Source organism: Petaurus breviceps, unplaced genomic scaffold (genome assembly GCF_028583685.1).
Source record: "Petaurus breviceps papuanus isolate PSGF00001 unplaced genomic scaffold, PetGlider_PUasm1.0 214, whole genome shotgun sequence".
In the NCBI taxonomy this organism is placed as follows: Eukaryota; Metazoa; Chordata; class Mammalia; order Diprotodontia; family Petauridae; genus Petaurus; species Petaurus breviceps.
Genome location: NW_027185863.1, coordinates 9,318,188 through 9,338,603, shown reverse-complemented (window position 1 = coordinate 9,338,603; position 20,416 = coordinate 9,318,188). Strand labels below are relative to the sequence as shown.

The 20,416-nt window shown below is 38.8% G+C and overlaps 1 protein-coding gene across 2 annotated transcripts in view; it reads right to left on the bottom strand.

The window, feature by feature from the left end:
- Nucleotides 1-3,813: 3,813 nt before the first annotated feature.
- RASA3 (RAS p21 protein activator 3) overlaps nucleotides 3,814-20,416 on the bottom strand; it is a 295,543-nt gene continuing 278,940 nt past the window's right edge. For both annotated transcript variants that reach the window (XM_069094058.1, XM_069094059.1), the window contains exons 22-24: nucleotides 18,227-18,330; nucleotides 8,257-8,440; nucleotides 3,814-6,149 (exon numbers count right to left, since the gene is read on the bottom strand). In XM_069094058.1, coding sequence (XP_068950159.1) covers nucleotides 6,074-6,149; nucleotides 8,257-8,440; nucleotides 18,227-18,330 — 364 coding nt within the window. In that variant the 3' untranslated portion in view covers nucleotides 3,814-6,073. The remainder of the gene's footprint in view (nucleotides 6,150-8,256; nucleotides 8,441-18,226; nucleotides 18,331-20,416) is intronic.

The following is a 20,416-nucleotide window of genomic DNA, read 5'->3' as shown; positions in this document are numbered from 1 at the left end:
GGTATTTTTTAAATTTTAACTGGCTACAAGCACATGATAGTAGATGGTTCAGATAGAAGCAAATTTAGCGTAGCCAACAGAAGTACCTAGCACCTTACTGGGACATGGAGCCAAGCAAATATTCATTTGATGACCCCTACCAGGAGTTAAGTTCAGTTTCTGTTCAGAGCAGCAAAATGAGGGAGCTGGAACAAGGTGAGATGATTCCCCCTTCCCAATGTGACTTTGTGTAATGGTAATGAAATTTGAAGATCCCTTTATTAGAAAGCTAAGAGGTACTTAGCACCTAATTTCAAATTAAGCCTCTGTTAAAGAAACAGAAGGTATGAACCCCTGTTTCTGATGTAATAGGAAGGGGCTGAACAGGGAGGACCAATATTGAGAAAGTCAGAACTTCTTGGGATGATCACCTGAAGGCTGGGCTGCTGCTGCTGGACTGGAACTTCTGTGGAGAAAGTGATTTTGATTTTGAGAATGAAGCTGCTGAAGACTTCTGAGGGACAGCTAGAGCTGCTGAAGACTGAGGAAGCATGACTGTGCTGTTGATATTCTGTACAAATGTTGCTGTGGCTTTGTTAATGTGCATGGGTGTTCTTGTGGCTTTGTTAAGCCTTGTCTTCCCAGGAACAGAGACTGTGAAGGATTTGAGATGGACTGGATACTATGATCTCCAATGTGGAGCAGGAACAGCATGGAGAGGAGCTGTCTGCCTTTGAACTCAGGTGGCAGTTGGTTAGATTAGGGCAGAAGCTGGGACCATGGGAGAGGAGCCATGGAAGCTGAAAGCCTGCCCTGAGTGAAGATGAAAAGACCTCTCCATGGGTAATGAGTAGTGACGGAAATTGTAATTAACTAATGACCTAGGGAGTGAATGGCTTGTGTATTTCCCACTACCCCTTAAGAGGGCAATGAGTAGTGACTAATGACTGAGTAGTGATTGATGATTGAATAGTGACTGATGACTGAATAGTGACTGATTTGTAACTTAGTGTGCCCCATGATGGAGGACATTGACCTTTTGTACTTCATGATTGAATGATTGAGTTACTAAGTGATTGATTACTAACTGATTGTACTTTTTTTTAAAGCAATTGGGGTTAAGTAACTTGCTCAAGGTTACACGGCCAGTTATTTCTGGGTGTGGTGCTAAGTATCTGAGCCGGATTCGATCCCCAGGTCATCCCAACACTGGGGCCGGTGCTCTTACTTGCTGTGCTCCCTGGCCGCCCCATCATTGTACTTTCTTCAAAACTATGTCACCATTTTGGTGAACACTATATGGCCATTTTAGTGATAAGTTGTTGAGTTGTGACATGGTTAATTCTGTTCCTTGATTTCTTGTGAATGTTTTGCTCTGATTTGTTATTGAATAAATAGAGTTCACTATACTATGTAATCAGAACCGTGAAAGCTGTTCAAAGCAGCTATCCTCTGGAAAGCTGCTTGTTCATAGCTTTATACTTTGAAAATGAGATTCCTGTGAGATCATGGTTTGAGGTACCAAGAAGGAGCATCATTCCTCAAAGGATCACAAGTCAGGCAGTTTATTACTCACAGGCATGCAAGGGTGATAATGATATCAACAATTATTTGCAAAGCATCCCCAGCTCTTCAATCCCATAGACTTAAGCATGGGTGGATATGGTAGGATGAGTACTCTGGTTGAGAGCACAGAGCTCTGGTCTTTGCCCTTATGTCTGATAGTTATTACTGGACATATTCACAGGGAGCAAATGACAGGGAAACACCAGGGACAGTCAATTAGCAGGTGGCCTAAATTATGACCCTCCTCCCTTAATCACAAGAGTATTAGGGTTGGGAAAGTTTGCTAACATTTCATGTTTGGGTTAAATGACATTTGCTAAACTGATTATGATCAAGTGAACCTTACATTTCTTGCCTAATGAAGCTGACTAAACCAGTTATTGGGTACATAGGAACTTCCTGGTACATAGGTGGGTTAATCGGTGATCAAATGTGGGAGTCATGTCTGTTAACAATAATAAATTGCTTTCTTGTGCTTTTCTACAAATGCCTTGGGGTGAATGTGGTTCACCATTTTCTGCAAGAGCAAAGAGGATGGGAGAGTGTTGAAAATTCAGTCTTACTAGGAGTAGGTATGTTCAACCACTTTGGGGCTTGTTGCCATTGGAAATATAAGTGTGTATACATATATATATATATATATACATACATACATATATATAAATAAAATAAAACATAATAAACATAAGAATACAGATGGAGTGAGTTCTTTGGGGCAATGCTAAAAAGGGAAAGACTGGAATACAATGAATGGAGGCATGAGCCACAAGTTGTGAAATGTTACTGATCACACACCAGGATGAGAATACAGAGCCCTGGAGTATTAGTGAAAACTCTAGTCTGAGCATGTACAGTCGCTAGTGAGTTGAACTAGACCCTTGGATTGCTATCCATTTAAGAAATCTGTGAAATTAAATTTACAGTTATCCCTTCCACATCTTGACTTTCCCCATAACAGTTTCATCATATCACAGGTTGGCATAAGAAATTAAATGGGAACTTTTGGGGAGTTTTAGAGAAGTCACAGAAGATATCAGCAGATGATACAGAAAAAGTCTCAGAAATACATAAAATATATGCATAATATTATATAATATCAACCCAAATTTTACAATAAGGTACTATAAACACCCCATAAAAGAAAAAGAACAAATTCAGACTTCTTCTCTGGCATGAAGGGAGGGCCAACAAATGTTATGTGGATTTTCTGGATTGTGGGGGTGCTTAACCTTAACCTTAACTCCTGTGATATGGAAGGGATAACTGTACCTCCTTGCTCTGAGGTCTTCAATTTACTTTGTTCATCATTCATACTTTTTACATTTATTCATGTCTGGGATCTCAGATTTTATTGTTGGCTTTCTTCTTGGATATTGTCTCCTGTGAATTACTAGTCCTTTGTCTTAATAATTTTCTTGTTTTGCTGTCCATATTATTATACTCTGTGACATATGAATGGCAGTTAGACGTGTCCTCTCCCTCTCCTTTTAAAATTTTTTTTGGCTTTCTGGAGGGGCAATTGGGGTTAAGTGACTTGCCCAAGGTCACACAGCTAGTTTTTTTGTGTTACGTGTCTGAGGCCAGATTTGAACTCAGATCTTCCTGACTCCAGGGTGGGTGCTCTATTCACTGTGCTACCTAGCTGCCACAGTTTTTGTCTTTTTGGAGGGGGGAAGACCCTCAGTATACAAAGAATAAAAAAAACAGTGCAAACATTCTGTTCACCCCCATTATTGGTTATCTATTAGCCCCATCACACTGCTGGCTCCATTTTGACTACCAATTTCTATCTACTTCCCATTGACCAGTCCACTCACATACTCCCTTTTGTAGCAACCTCACCTTTGCTTTAACCTTTCTGGTCTTGGGTCCATTTTCTTTCCCCAGAACCAACCACTGTCTCCAATTACTGTGCTGACATTAATGACATAGATGGTAGTGTCCTACTGGGCCAGTCATGTCCGTATCTTGCCATTCCTTCCTTCATTTAAAGTGTACATCAACCTTACTTCTTGTGGCCTCCTGCTTTCTTCCCACTTTTCAAGATGACTAATATCTGGCAATGTGTAATTCTGTTGATTCTCAATTTCTATTCTAGGTTCTTCTACTTCATGCCACAAACAAGGAATAAACTTTGGACTTAATGATCATTCAATGAGATTCCACCTGAGATCAGTTTCCGCAGGCCTTAACTTTCTAACAACCAGACCACCTGGTATGTTGTATAGAAAATCATCAATGCAACACTAATGGAAAAACCAAAACCTGTTTTCAGAAAGAATAAAACATTTGTTTTAATTGGCAAGTAAAATACATCGCAGATCATTAGTATTTTATAAACAGAATATTAAGTTATAAACCCATGTTAAAAATTGCAGTTTAGTTGGATGCCTAATTGCTGTGTGCCCCAAATTTGATTTTCTGCAACATTTTACTACCCACCCTCCACTACTTCTGTGATGACAAAGAACATAACCATTTTCCCCCACCTAGGTTAAGAGTCTGAGCTATAATATTTCCAAACAAGAACAGAGAAAAATTATGATGTAAACATCACCATACTATTAAAACAGAGCTTTGCAAAAACCAGCCAGTCACATAAGCACATTGCAAACCCATTGCAAACTGGCTTTTAAATGCTCTAGCAAACGGGCTTGATAGCAAGATGAAGAGGTTTTTTACTTGCATGGTTTTTAATTAAATTCTGGTCCAACTTGTTCCATCAACCCCTTCTCCCAAAGCATCTGTAGCTGCTGCCCTGTGAAAGCTGCCCAAATAACCATGGCCAAGGCTCTGAAGAGGATTCAGGGTGACAAGGGAAAAACACCTTTCTTAGGAGCTGGCAGAACAAAGTTTTGGCAGTCTAAATATCAAATATTTTTCAATCGCCTGATTTCTTCCTTTCCAACAACGTTTATTGGTATTAGTGAGATACACAGTTTATTTATCCCTCTTTACTGCCACTCTCACAGGGACTAGAGAGCTGGCCTTGGACTGAGGAAGACCTGGGTCTGAGTCCTGTCTCTGATATGGGTTGACTGTGACCCTGATTTAAGGTCACTTAACCCTATTTATGCCTCAGGCAGCTCTCTAAAACTATAATTTGATAAGAATGTGTTGATCCAAATTGGTGGAGGAAATTCCTCTCCAGGAGGAAATCACAGATGTTATTTTTTAAAAATCCACCAAAAAAAAAAACCAAACCCTGCCACACTGCACCTCTCCATTGGCCATTTAATGATCATAGGCTCCAATGCTGTAACACTGAGTTACATTTTTTTTTTATCAAAGAGTTCATTTAAAAAACTGTCTTTAAAAACATTAATAAAAACTGCTTGAAAATGTATATATCTTTTTTTTTTAATTTCTCGCAAAGTCCCCAAAGTGGTGCCAACAGTATGGAATCTGGTTTTAAATATCATTCAGTAGGGGAAAAACTAGCTCTGTAGCTCTGATTGGAACTTGGTGCCAATTCCAGTTGACAGGCACTGGTCTACTCACAGTGCCCTTGCCTGAAGGAAGGCAGTGCCTTTAAACCAGAAACCACCAGCTGATGCTTCACACCTCATGCATACTGACCCTTTCAAAAGCAATCAGTCTCACGGTGGTCTCTAACACTGCTGTGGTAGACAAAGTAAAAGACTTGGGGAGAATATCAGAGTTCCATGTAACTTTCCATCTCCAGGACACTTGCTGGAATTTTTGAAGTTGGCCCTGAACTGTCTTGGGTAAAAGCCTGCAGGCCCTGTTAGGTATCTGTAGAAGAAACTCTGTATCTCAAAAATACCAAGAGTACCATTTGGATCTAGATTTTTATGAAAGTTTGCATGTTGAAGCCACAAAACTGATTATCTAGCTTTAAAAAAACCCCACAAGAGACCCTTTTCTCCAGCCTGTCCCCTACATACTACACAATGACAGGCTATTTTTTTTAAAAAAAGAAAGGATCTTCTTAACTTCACTGAATGTGTCAAAAGCAGAGTTACAAAGCATTTCCTAAGGGACTACACAGGTGGGTGAAGTACTGTACAGTCATGGGGAACAGCAAAACTGCCCGTGAAACAAACAAAATAAAATACACGGCTCTAAAAATACTGCTGCCTATTAAGTCCGCAACAGCAGGGTTGGCTTCCCAAAGGCGTGGACGGCTGGAGTGTGGTCGAGATGACTGATATCCACGCCATCTGGATCATTGAACTGATCTCTAGATTCCCAAGGGACTGAGGCAAATTCAAACGATGACGATGACGACAAATGTGCCAGAGAGGCAGAGTCCGGTCACCTGGCAAATACCAGATGGATAAAGTGCATAGCAACTATTGTAACAGTTCTTGGAGAGAGGAAAGAACACTCTGAAGTCTCAAAGTTCCATAAGCTTGGCTTGTCATCTACACGTTTTCTGACATGTGGATCCCTTTCCTCGCTTGCTTTCTCTTTTGTTGTTGGTTTGTTAACTTATTTGTCTTCCTTTTCAGAGATCTCAGCTTCCCTCATCCAATCCTCCTCCTCCATCCTGGGTTATCCGACTCTAAATGGAATGCGCAGAAATCTCAGATTGCTGTCGAATGTAACTCTGGAAACTCTTGTCTCCAATGGGATGTTCTCTGTGATGGAGACAGGGAGAGAGAAAAAAAATAAGCCTTTCTTGTATATCACTTGGGAAATAGCCTGTGCCCTGGGATGCTCAATAACGTTTTCTGACAGTAAAATTGATATTTGCATTGAATATTAACAAAGGCAAACAAAGATCTCTAGGAAGTTGGACTATGAGTTTAATATATCTCTTTGTATTGCAACAAGCTGAAATTTATAGTGATTGGGGTCAAAAAATCAAATACAAGATAGGGTAATGTGGAATAACAGCAAATTGTGTGAAAATATAAAGATTTTAGCTGACTTAAACTCAGTCCAAAAGAGGTCTTTGCTTTGTTTGTTTTAATGAATATACTCTTAAGCAGAGAATACCAACAGAGCCACTGAACTCAGCATGAAAGACCAGTTCTAAAGTACTGCATTCACTTCCAAGGGGCAGCGAGGTGGCACTTGTGGATAATGCACCGGCCCTGCAGTCAGGAGGACCTGAGTTCAAATCTGGCCTCAGACACTTACTAGCTATGTGACCCTGGGCAAGTCACTTAACCATGATTGCCTCAAAACAACAACAACAAGAAGTTATATTCAGTTCTGTTCCTCAGGATAGGTCCAAATTAAAACTTGCCCAGAGGAACCTGGCCAGGTTGGCAGAAAGGGAGCCTATCCTCTGAGGGAAAATGAGGTATTTAACCTGAGGAAGAAAAGATTTGGTGGAGGTGGGGTATCTCAGTTCATTTGGAGGATTTAGAAACATTTCAAAAGAGTGAGGCCAGTCACTAATGTTAAGTAATATCTGAAAAGGGGTTTAGGAGGGTACTATGCTGGAGGAAGGGGTGAGTTCAAAGCAGAGACACTGTCACAAGGAAGTTGAAGTCCCAAAACTAGAGAGTTTTTAAAAACTATGGTTAGTATTCACTGTCTTAAATATTTAATTGTCAGGTAAAACAGGAGTTAGACATAATCTATATAGCCCCATAAACCAAAATTCATCTCAATAGGTAAAAATTAGAAGGTACAAGGTTTGGTTCAAAATATTTTTAGAAAATAATAATTATAAAAATTATACATGTATATATATATATACATATACATACACACACACACACATATATATTTGGAGGGGATAGGGCAGGGCAATTGGGGTTAATTGACTTGCCCAAGGTTTCACAGCTAGTAAGTGTTAAGTGACAGAGGCTGGATTTGAACTCATGTCCTCCTGACTCCAGGGCCAGTGCTCTGTCAATTTCACCACCTAGCTGCCCTGCAGATTAATCTCAGCAAAACAGTCTTAAAATGAATTAAGTTAAGAAGATGTGAGCTTAAGTGCTTCTCCCTAACATGACACATCCTGACTGTGTAACCATGCACCACTCATTTAACTGCTCAGAGCCAAACTATAGATGAGTTGCTAATTTGCACCAATGGAGAGAGTTTCCATATTGGGAATTCCTTCATGCCAATGAAATACTAGTTAGGGACCAAAATAAAATTCTGTCTTGTGCACCAATATCCAGATCCATTGTTCTTCAGCATTCCTCTCTACATCATTCAATATGGCATCCTCCAAGAAGGTAGTCTCTTTTCCTGAGTCTTCATTGCTAACATCTTAGGATGATTTGATCCCTTGTCTCTTGGGCACCCTCTCCAATTGTTATTGGGGAAAGGAAGTCATTGAGGATGGCAAATAGAAAAAATGAGTTTGGGGGCAAACCTGACCTCAGTCCAGATTCATATGGAAGGTTTCTATTAAATTCTGAGATGTAACTTTTGTTTGTCCAATCATTTTTTCAGTCATGTCTGACTCTTTATGACCCTATTTAGGGATTTCTTAGTGAAGGTACTGGGATAGTTTGCTATTTACTTATCTAGTTCATTTTACAGATGAGGAACTGAGGCAAACAGGGTTAAGTGACTTGCCCAGGGTCACACAGCTAATAAGTATCTGAGGCCAGATGTTAGCTCAGGAAGATTCATCTTGCTAACTTCAGGACTGGTCCTCTATCCACCTGAGATGTAACTATTGTCTAGAATTCCTCCTTTCTTACAATCCCTATATCATCCAAGACAAACACATTGAATTAATGGTGCATAGAAAATGGTTTATCATATTCTACTCACTGGCTCCCATATTTAGTCTTCTTGAATTTGTCCCTTTTGTATTGGGCATGCTCCTGTTCTAAAACTCCAACACCTGCTATGATTTGCTTTAGTGTTTTATAAGTCTCCTGAGGGTCATCAATGATGAATGTTGAATACTCTTCCTGCTCAGGTCCATCATAGACAGATTTACTGCCACAAGCCTCTGCAGAAAATGGAAAAAGAGGAGAGAAAAGAAAATTTGGTTAAACAAGGGAAGAAAAACATCAGTCCATACTACTGGAATGAAAGAGAGAGTGAAAAAGAAAGCCAACACATCACAGGGGATTTTTCCCAACCCTGAGATCCCAGGGCTGTTTCTAGGATTATAGTTAGATGACCTCCCAGACCTTGGCACACTGCTTGACACATAGTAAGCATTTAATAAATTATTTTCATTCACTTATTTCATTTACCCAGGTTTTTTGTTGCTGGTTTTTGTTTTGGCTAAGCACTGTAGAGAGTTAGAAAGTCACATTCTACAGTTTAAATTTCCCAAGAAAATGCTATCTAGAAGAGTGAATTGATCATTAATACATAAATATCAAGCAGAAAATCACAAGCTATGCTACAACTCACCAAATTCTGAGAGGTTAATACACTGTCCTAGGAAAATCCAGGTGTAGGAAGGATATGGCAAAGATGGCTATCTTAATGGGAGACAAACCATACCGCTCAAACATTACTACTGTAAAACTCCTGAGTTTGCAGCAGATTGAGTATTAACTAAGAAATCCAGTGAGGAACGATAGATTTTTAAAAGGCAAAGAAAAGACAGAGGGAAGTTCATAAAGGAAAACAGAAAGGTAGGACAATTTTGAAAGTAACATGTAGAATTTATTATATACTTTAAAAAAGGTAAGTGGTATGAAATGGAGATCCATCGTTTCATATTGAGTTCTCTTTTGATGTTCTACTGTGTATATAAATGTGTTATTTTTAGGTGTTTAAGTTAAATAAATTCTTTAAAAAAAAAAAGCAACTGGAAATTCAAGAAAGCCAAAACCGAATCTACACATGTTAGAATATGGGATAATTTGATTCATAGGATTGAGAATTGGAATGGATTTAGAGATCATTTATACCAACTTTTTTTTGTTTTTCAGGTAAGAAAACAGGCAAGTAAAACAACTTGTCCAAGGTCACAAGGTACCAAGGTACAGATTTGGGCTTCAAACTCTCAAGTCAGGGGTGGCTAGGCGGCACAGTGAATAGAGCACTGGCCCTGGAGTCAGGAGGACCTGAGTTCAAATCCGAACTCAGACACTTAATACTTACTAGCCATGTGACCTTGGGACTTAACCCCAATTGCTCAGGCTTTCCCCCTCCAAAAAGCAAAAAACAAAAACAAAAAAACCCCAACTCTCACAGTCTTCTGATTCCTAACGCTTTATTTGAAGAGTTTGATGCAACAGGTCGGTAATTAAGATGGGGCAAAAAATAAAATAAAGAAGACTCACAGAGAATCATTTGTCTACCAGTATGGGCAGGATCCCCTTAGAGAACCAGTTTTTTTTCTCAGCCCACAATTCACTCCCTTCACAACCTCCCCTGATTTCTCAACTATCAAAGCAAACCTGAGAGAAGTAGCCATAAATTTTTGCACTTGGAGAACAGGTGTTGGTTCTGCATTAGTCTCAGGGGACCAATGAAAAGTGGCCATGATGAATGTGACCTCGCAAAGAATCAGTACATGTATTTCACACATTTCCGCTAAGTAGCCTACAATACTTGACACCTTTTTATTATTCTTCAACACAAAGGGAAATATATTGGTGCTCTGTGGGAGAAGAAAAAAGTAGTTTAAGTCTGTTTTGGTAAAGAAACCTTGGGCATAGGCAGACATATATGAAACAAGTTTTTTTAAGTAGAAAGGAATTTTAAAACATTTTAGCATAAAAGTCTCTAAATGGTAATATAGCTTAAAGAAAAAAAAAACCACCACCACCCATGTGCCTTTGACTAATCACAATAAGGAAGAATAGGGAAAGATTCTAAAGAGACTAGTTGTGACTGCAGACCAGTCCTACAGGTTTGAAATGCAGGCATTATCCTAGACTCCTCATACTTTTTCATCCCCAGTATGTAATTAGTTGCCAAATCCTGTCCTTTCTACCTTTGTAATATCTCTCATTAAGGTCCCCTTCTCTCCTCTGACACTCACAATCACCCTGGTCTGACTCCTCATCACTTCATACCTGGACGACTGCGATAGTTTGCTGGTTACTTTCCTAGCTTTAAGTCGCTTCCCACTCTATTCCGTCCTCCACTCAGCTGCCAAAATGATCTTAAAGCATAGGTCACACCATGCCGTCTCCCTATTCAATATCTTTCACTGGGTCCCCATGTTCTTCACTCTTCATAACTTGTCCCCTTCCTACCTTTCCACTCTCTTTCTTATACTTTACTCTCCTTCACCTAATCTGCCAACCAGTAACATTGGCCTCCTTGCATTCCTCACAGAAGAGACCCTATCTCCTAACTTTGCACATTTTTGTTAGTTGCTCCCCTTGCCTGAAATACTCTCCTGCCTCATCTTTACCTCCTGGATTTTTTCAAGTTTTAGCTAGAATCTTTATTTCTGTAAGAAGCCTTTCCTGGACACCAATGCACTGTTGGTAGAGTTGTGGATTGGTCCAACCATTCTGAAGAGCAATTTAGAACTATGCCCAAAGAGCAATTAAATTTTGCATACCTTTGATCGATCAATACCTCTGCGAGGTCTATATCCCAAAGACATCCAAAAAAAGGAAAAAGACCTATTTGTACAAAAATATTTATAGCAGGTTTTTGTGATGGCTAAGAATCAAAGGGATGCCCGTCAATTGGGGAATGGCTAAATAAATCATGGTATATTATTGTAATGAAATATTAATGTGCTGTAAGCAATGGCAAGCTGTATATGAATTGATGATGAGTGAAGTGAGCAGAACCAGCAAAACATTGTACACAGTAACAGTTACATTGTGCAATAACTGACTTTGATAGTAATACATGGATCTAAAACAACTCCAAAAGACTCATGATGCAAAATGCTATCCACATCCAGAGAAAGAACTCTGGAGTCTGAACGCAGATGAAAGCAGACTATTTGCTCTCCTTTTCTTTTCTTTTGTTATTGTGTCTTGTTTATTCTTTCTCATGGTCCCTCTCATTAGTTATAATCCTTTACATCATGACTAATATGAAAATATGTTTAATAGGAATGTATAAGTAGAGCCTATATCAGATTGCATACCATCTTGGGAAGGGTAAAAGAGAGAGGGGGAGAAAATTTAAAACTCAAAATCTTGTGGAAGTGAATGTTGAAAACTAGAAATAAAGAAATTATATATTAAAAAAAATTTAAGGTAGATAGAGAATAAAGAGCCCAGGACAGAGAGCTTTGTAATGTTTTAACTCTAAAGAGATGGATGATACTCTCTCCTACAAAGAAGACAGAAGAGTGAAGTTGAAGGAGAACCAGAAGAGAATAGAGTTATGGAGGGAAAAAGAAAGATGGCATTGATGGGTTGGTTATGAGAGTATCAAAAGATACAGAAAATTCAAGGACAATGAGGCCTAAAAGAAGGTCACAGAATTTAACAATGAAGAGATTACTGATAGCCTTGGAGCTAAAAGTTCAATCATATTATAGGGTTGTAAGTGATGTTGTAATGAGACCTAGAAGTGAGTGGCTACTAAAGAAATGGATTCAGTTATTGTGGCATAAAAAATGAGAAGCAGAATGATTTCAGAAAAACTTGGAAAGACGTGAACTGATGCAAAATGAAGTGAGCAGAATCAGGAGAATATTGTACGCAATAATAGCAATATTGTACAATGAACTGTGTATGACTTAGCTAATCTCAGCACCACAATGATCCAAGACAATCCCAGCGGAATCCTGATGAAGCGCGCTCTCTGCCTCCAGAGAAAGAACTGATGTTGTTTGAATTTAGACTGAAGAATACCGTTTTTCGTTTTCCTTATTTCATTTTTTAATTCGAGTCTTCCTGTACAAATTAGCTACTATGGAAATATGTCACATAATTGCACATGTATAAACTATATATGACTGCCTATCATCCCAGGGAAGGGAAAATGGGAGGATTAGAATTTGAAACTCAAAAGTGTTTTTAAAATATTAAAAGAATTTGTTTTAACATGTAATTTCTGGAAAAAATCAAATATTTTCTAAAAAAAAAAGAAATGACAAGCTGATTGATTTCAGAAAATTCTGGAAAGACACGAACTGATGCAAAGTGAAGTGAACAGAACCAACTGAATGCTGTACACAGTAACAGCAAAATTGTACGATGAAGAACTATGAATGATTCAGCTATTCTCAGCAATACAATACAAAGACAATCCAAAAGGACTAAGGATGAAGCATACTATCTGCCTCCAAACAAAAGACTGATATGGTTTGAAAACATACTGAAACATGTTACCTTTCTTTTTTTCTTTAATTTTTTTTAAAAAATCAAGTCTTCTTGTATAAAATGACCAATATAGCAATGATTGCACATGTATAACTATATCTGGTTGCTTATCATCGCAGGGAGTAGAGAGGGGAGTGAGGGTGGGAGAGATAGAATTTAGAACTCAAAACTTAAAAAAAAGTTTAAAAAATTGTTTTAACATATAATTGGGGGAAAATAAATTATTATGTATTTTTTTAAAAAGAAGCCTTTCCCAGTCCACTTTGATCTTCCTGCCTTCCCTCTGAGATTATTTACAATTTATTCGGCATCATTTTATTTCTGCTCTGTTTGTTTACATGTTGAATTTCCCATCAGGCTCTGAGCTTCTTGAGAGGAGGGACTGTTTTTGCTTTTCTTTGTGTTTGCAGCAGGTGCTTAATACGTGCTTGTTGACTCGAACATCAGGTCTTAATTAAGTTCATATCTTAAAAGAAAACATATACAACCTAGAAGGAGAGGCACCTAAAACAAACAAAATATGCAAATCCAGAAGAATGGTGTCAGGAATGATTAAGCTCAGCTTGAACGGAGACTTGCAAAAAATCTTTCAACCCTGTCAAAAAAGGTAGGAGTATGTGTGTGTGTGGTGTGGGGGGGAGGGTTAGGTAGGGGGTGTTATGCAAGTGCATGTACACTTAACGCTTATACATACCAAGATTTACAGCTAGAAGAGATCTTAGAGTATTGAATCCAACTCCTCCATTCTACAAATGAGAGTCAGGAGGTTGTGACTTTCCCCAAGTCAAAACTTGTAGCAGCCAGAATCCAACCTTCTGACTCCAAATCCAGCTATCTTTCCAATGTACCACATTATTCTTGTTTGGAGTAAGCCAGTGAACAAGGAAATGATAGGTAGGAACCATTGTTTGGGGAAGAGAGTATAGTGCTAACTGATGCCAGAAAGCAAGATTACTCAACAATTATTTCCTTTCTGTGTTTCCACTAAGGAGAATGAACTTCAAACTGGAAAGGACAGGATAAACCTGAACCCTCTTAAGTGGTAGCTGAAGCACAGGATAGAATATAAGATAGGAAGAGGGTTTGTTGGCGTAGTAGATGGAGTGTTGGATTAATCAGGAAGGCCCTGAATCCTGCCCCAGACACTTGCTAGCTGTGTGACCCTGGGCAAGTCATTTAACCCTGTTTACATCAGTTTCCTAATCTGTAAAATGAGCTAGAAAAGGAAATGGCAAACTACTCCAGTCTCTTTGCCAAGAACACCCCAGTAAGGTCATGAAGAGTCAGACATTACTGAAAAGACTGAAGAACAACAACCACACAGCAAAGCAGTGAAGTGGTCACTAGAAGACCCGTCTGATTCCTAACTCCCCTAGTGCCTCTACTCCCTGACCCGTTAATTGATCATGGAAAACAGGAGTGGTGACAGAAGACTGAACATGAACAAAAATTGTCCTGATTTTTAGAAAAAGAAAAAAGGCAGACCTCAAAAGTATAAACCACAAACCTGATGGAGCTCTCTATAAAAAATTTATAATCAATTATGAAGTGAGTTTATAATAAGGAAAGGAGGAGGTAACTGTTATACATTGTACAGGTTCACTAGGAGCAGCATTAGCCAGACTGACTTCATTTCCCTTTTCATTAGGTTTATGAGGCTAGTGGATTAGGGGGCTGCTTATAGCATTTCTGAATTTCTGTAAAGCTTTTGATAAATTTTTCTCTAATATCACTGTGGACAAAGACATACAAATGAGGATTATAGCGCTGGTGGGCAGACCTAACATTTCTTTGATTGAGCAACTCTACCTAAAGATAGTTGATTAACAAGGGAAGTCAACCTGGAAAAAGAATTCTAATGAGATGTTGTAGGAATCAGTCCTAGGCCATATTTTGCTTAACATTTTTCATTAACATCTTGGACAGAAACAGAGATGGCATGCTTATGGAGTTTATAGTTGATACAAAGCTGGAAAGGAAGCTTGTATTTGGAATGATGAATTCAGGATTCAGAAAGACCTTGAGATGAGCTGGCTAAAACCAACAAGATAAAATTTCACAATAATAAATATAGTTTCAAAGAAAATCAGTCACAGACATACCAGATGGGAAAGGCCTGGCTTAACAAAACAGCTCAACTGGGAAATTACTTGCTGGCCATTTTCAAACTGCCATGTCCCTGAGCTCCAGCTCTACTGCAGATTTGGAACCTAAGCCCCATCCTGAGCTCCTGATTGGTGCCTGGGGAGCACTCATCATTTCTAGCCCAGACCCTGACCCATCACAATCTTCCCAGGTATTTCCATATCATGGCACCATTTATGTGCCCTTCCTTCCCTACTTTTTGCCTCCCTTGCCTTCCAATTCTACTGAGTTTGGTAATCACATTATCACATCCATCTCTTAAAAGGACATGTCAAACAATTTTCTGATGACTCACTCTTCCTGTGATTTCACTGTCCAAAACACTTCTCATTGTCCAAATCTCCCCTATGTGGTCTGTCTTCCTCTTTTAGAAAGAAAACAGCATGAAGGCAGGGACTGTCTAGTTAGTTTGCAAAAAATCTTTCAACCCTGTGAAAAAAGGTAAGAGTATGTGTGTGTGTGGTGTGGGGGGGGAAGAGTTAGGTAGGGGGTGTTATGCAAGTGCATGTACACTTAACGCTTATATATCTATCACTTACTCTCCCAGAGTGCCTGGCGTGTAGTAAGGGCTTAGTAAATGCCTTTTAAACTTAAATTTTTTTTAAAAAAAGAACGACACATTTTAGCCCATCACAAACTCAAAATAACCCTTCAATGTAATTTAGCTAACTAAAGCATTAGTGGAAGCACAGGTTGCATTAACAGAAGTATCCACTGATCAAAGTAAACAAAAATTTTGCTATATTCTGCAATGACCAATCCATACCAGGAATATCATGCCAAATTACGCTTGCCATACTTTTACCCATGCCTCACCTGGCAAACGAAAACAAATCCATATGAAGAGCAGTGGTGAAGGCCCAGAAAATTATGTCATCTGAAGAATAACTGAGGGAACTGGGGGTGTTCAGCCCATAGAAGAAAAGACTTATAGCAGATGTTGACACGTCTAACATTGATATAGGACTTTAAGATTCGTAAAGGACTCTTACACATTACTTCTTTTGATCTTCACAACCACCTTGTGAATGAGGTTCTATCACTATCCCCATTTTCTAGATGAGGAAAATGAGGCTGAGCGAGGTTAAATGATTACATCACACAGCTATTAAATTTCCAAGACAGGACTTGAAATTTTGTGAACTCCAAGACCAGCATTCTATTTATTCATTGTGCTGATTATACACAGGCACAATCCCCATTCTATACCCCCAGTCGCCTACATAGGAAAATGACATTCCAATATTTAAAGAGACTTTGATAACAGGAAATTGACCTATTCAGCTCCCTAGGGAAGAGCTAGGGCCAATAAGTGGAAGTTATAAGGGAAGTGTCTCAGTAAAAGGAAAGGTTTTGTAACAATGAGATTGTCCAATGATGGAAGGTGAGATGCCCCAAGTGTTCTAAAAGAACCTGGATAGAAGGATACTATAAAGGGATTCTTGTATCTGGTGGAAAGTTGGGTTAGAGGAAAGACTCTTAACAGTAATATTAATAACTAGTATTTATGTAGTATCTAGGCACCTTCTATATGTCAAGCACTGTGCTAAGAGCTTTACAAATATTCTCTCTCAACAATCTTGAAAGGTAGGGGCCATTATTATCCCAACTTTACAGTTGAGGAAAATGAAGCCAAGAGAGGTTAAGTGACTTGCTCAAGGTCACCCAGATAGTAAGTATCTGAGTCAAAATTTGAACTCAGGTCTTCCTGACTCCAGACCCTGTCCAGTGAACCACTTTCCTTCCTGTTGTACCACAGCTTGTTCATGAGGATTCTTAACCTTTTCTGTCTCTCAATCCCCTATGACAGTCTGTTGTAACCTCCTGGATGGATTTTTCTCAGAATAATGTTTTTAAATGCATAAAATTAAACATAGAGGAATACAAAGTAGACCAATTATACTGAAGTGTGATTAGAAAAATATTTGCTTTTAAAATTCACAGAGGTCAGATTAAGAACTCTGATCTCTTACAAATATAAAATTCTGCAATTCTAGGATTCATTGTGTTAAACCTCTTTCAGAGTCCCACATATCTCAATGTATGTGACGTCTCCCCTGTCCTTTCTTAATTTCTTTCTTTCTTTCATTCATTCATTCATTCATACCATTTCAAAATCATATAAGATGTTTTTAAATTGCAATATGCCCTTTATTGTTGAACCAGATTACGCTCTCCATGGTTCTCCCCACCCAACCTTTTTTTTTTTAAAACAAATAAAAGAAAAAGAAACCTGTTCTCTCTCTCTCTTTCTCTCTCTGTCTCTGTCTCTCTCTGTCTCTCTCTCTCTCTCTGAAGTGATGAGTCAACACAAAGGATGCCCCATTGGGTGGGGCAATTACAGATGTGCAAAGAAATGGTTGCCAAATCAGGATTAAAATATTTTCCAGGTTTCACTATATGCTTGGCTGTCTTCTATCAAAAAGAAAGGGGAAAAAAAACAGAAAAAGCAAAAGCAGCCGTCTTCTTTAGAGGCTAGCTCCACATTTCGAGCGGTGTCTGAGATTCCTCTGTCATGCTGTTTTCCCTACTGCAGATCTGACATGGGACAGATCGCAAGCAGCAAAAAATGGGTCTATTAGACAAATGAAGGGGATCCTTTATCTCTGCTTCTTCTATTAATTATATCCATCAAACTGCACATTTATGACGTGATATTTTCTCAGTCTGGATTCTGTTTTTTCACCTTTATAGTATGAAGGAGTGTAAAAACAGTAATGCTTCTGTAGAACTTAGGAGGAAAGTTTTTTTGGAACATGCACATTTTGAACTTTGGTGTAGCCTATTACTAAAAAAAGAAACAAAAAACCACAAATAAATGAATGAATACATATTCAATGTGTGTGTATCTACATAGATGTGTGTTTGTATATATATATATATATATACACATACACATACATACCTATACACACCTATATACACGTATATATATATATACATGTGTGTATGTATATACATATATTTTTTAAATAAACCAAAAATACTGCCCTTGCTTCCCAGCTCGGTTGTTCAGAGGGCTATGAAGGGATATTTAGGACATAACAAATTATTACACAGCTCAGAGTTAGCAAGTTCTGCCTTATCCTCATATTATTGAGAAATTTGGTGATTAAAAGTCACTTTAAACATCTTTGCCTAACTTAGAGATTCTTCACATCAAATCCATAAATCAAAGTATTTGCATCATGAATCTAGGTACAAACAAACCCGCAGCTGTCTGAGGAAGAGAATTCTCACTTTCCGTCACACCAGGACATGACAACTTTCTAGGGGATTACTCCCACATGATGTGTCGTATCAGGGCTGTCCTTCAGTAAAGATACTTCTGTTGTTTTGAGTGTGTTACAGTTGTTGCGATAACATAAGCATTCCTTGCCTACCTTGCATCTTTTCCAATTTATTCATATACAAGTTGAAGAGGGAGTAGATTCTCTCTGTCTCTCGGTCCCCATCAATATCGAGCTGTATGTTTGCTGGAAGGCCACTATAAGAAAAGAAAAGTAAATTTGTGTGTTTTGTTAAAAGCAACACTACTGTCAAGTTAATATTTTGATGTTCCCCAAATGACTACCCAAAGAATATGAGGGAGTTCAAAACTATTGGGATTACTGGCTTTCCAGAACTATAAGATAAAGAGCTTTAAACAAGGTTAAAAGCATGGGTGTGGAGGACAAAGGATTATGGATGCAAGCACACATATATGCATACATATCACTGGGGAGAAAAATCAAGTGAAAAAGACCTAGAGATTTGCAGTTGAGACAAAGACAGTGTAAGTCAGGGTGGTAATGTGGCAACCACAAAAAGCTAATGGAATCTTAGGCTGCATCAAGATCTAGAATCTAGAGCTAGGATTGGATCAGTGCATCCTATGCAGTTCAGACTACATCTACAATATTATGAACCATTCTGCTACAGTTCCAGGATTTACAGAGACATTGATACACTGGAGGACATCAAGAAGAGGGGAACTATGGTGGTAAGATGTTTAGCTTGGAAAGGGCTGCTGGAAGGAGAGAGAGACACACACACACACACAGAGATAGACAGACAGACAGAGAGAGACACCACAGAGACAGAGACAGAGAGAAACAGAGAGACAGAGAGAAATATCTTCAAATCCCTGAAGATCTTTCAGGTGTAAAAATTATTATGAGATGTATCTCCAGAGGGCATAAGTAGGAACAATATGTGGAAGTCAGAGAAATTCAGGCTTAGTTCCAACGAAAGGAAGAATTTCCTTAAACAACTAGAGTGACTCAAAAATGGAAGGGAGTCTCTTAATGAGGGAAGGACTTCCAAGGTCATTGGAAGAGTCTTAAGCCAAGGCTAAATGCTTTATAGAGGGGATTCATGACTCAGGGCCTGGACTGGATTCTATAGTTCCAAGTATGGAAGACCTCAAAATGACTTTCTCAGAACAGAGAGAGAGTGTGTGTGTGTGTGTGTGTGTGTGTGTGTGTGTGTTTACAACCTTCAAATGAATTTGTACTGATCTCGAACGTTAAAAATGCAGTAATTTAAACTCTTTTCCCATCAGAGTTCTCTACAATCTCACCCTCCTTGACAATCCTTTCTTGTCTTATGCTAATCCCCACAATGTACTGAACCAGACTGCTCCCTAAATATGCCCCAAATTTCCCTACATCCTGCCTTTGCTCGGCTTCTTTTAATGCTCACAATGTCCACTTCCCTCTTTTGGCTTTATTTAAATGTTATGCATTCTACGAAGTCCAACCCAAATGTCTCTTCCATGGATTCTTCCCTGACAACCCTCTCCCCTGGGGATTTTAAGTACAGGATGTCACCTAGTTTCTTTTTGGCACTTCAGAGCATTGGCTCCTCACAGGTACCTTCTCTGCCACCCCAGGCTCTCTAGATCCCCTTAAAGTATTGTTTTTCCCTAAAATGGGAATAAAAATAGCACCTACCTCCCAGGGTGGTTGTGAGAATCAAATGAGATAACATGGGTAAAGCGTTTAGTATAATGCCAGGTACAAAGTAGGTACTATGAAAATGTTTGTTCTTTTGCCCTTCTACTTCCTCTGGATCTACTGTTCTGAGAAAGTGTCATCAGAAACTTTCACACCTAATGATAGGAAGCCCCATGTTGTGAAAATGAAAACTAAAAGTGTATTATTCAAAATTGACAAAAATATAAAAAAATTAAATGGTTATACTTTTCAATTATTTTTGAAAGTTTGTAACATCCTTTCTTTTCATTAGCCTTTACATGCCTCTGTAAGTAGATGCTTGTATTCTTTTTCTTTTTTTTTTTTTGCTTTATGGAGGGCAATTGGGGTTAAGTGACTTGCCCAAGGTCACACAGCTAGTTTTTGTGTTAAGTGTCTGAGGCTGGATTTGAATTCAGGTCCCCCTGACTCCAGGGCCAGTGCTCTACTCACTACACTACCTAGCCACCCAATGCTTGTATTTCACAGGCTAGCATGAAGGAAAGACAATGAATGGCCTCCCTGGTCAAGATGGAAAGGCCCAGGGATGGTTTCTGGTCTCTCGCTGTCAGGGTTTCCCTATGGGTAGCTAACCTAAGAACAGTGAGCAGCCCCTCT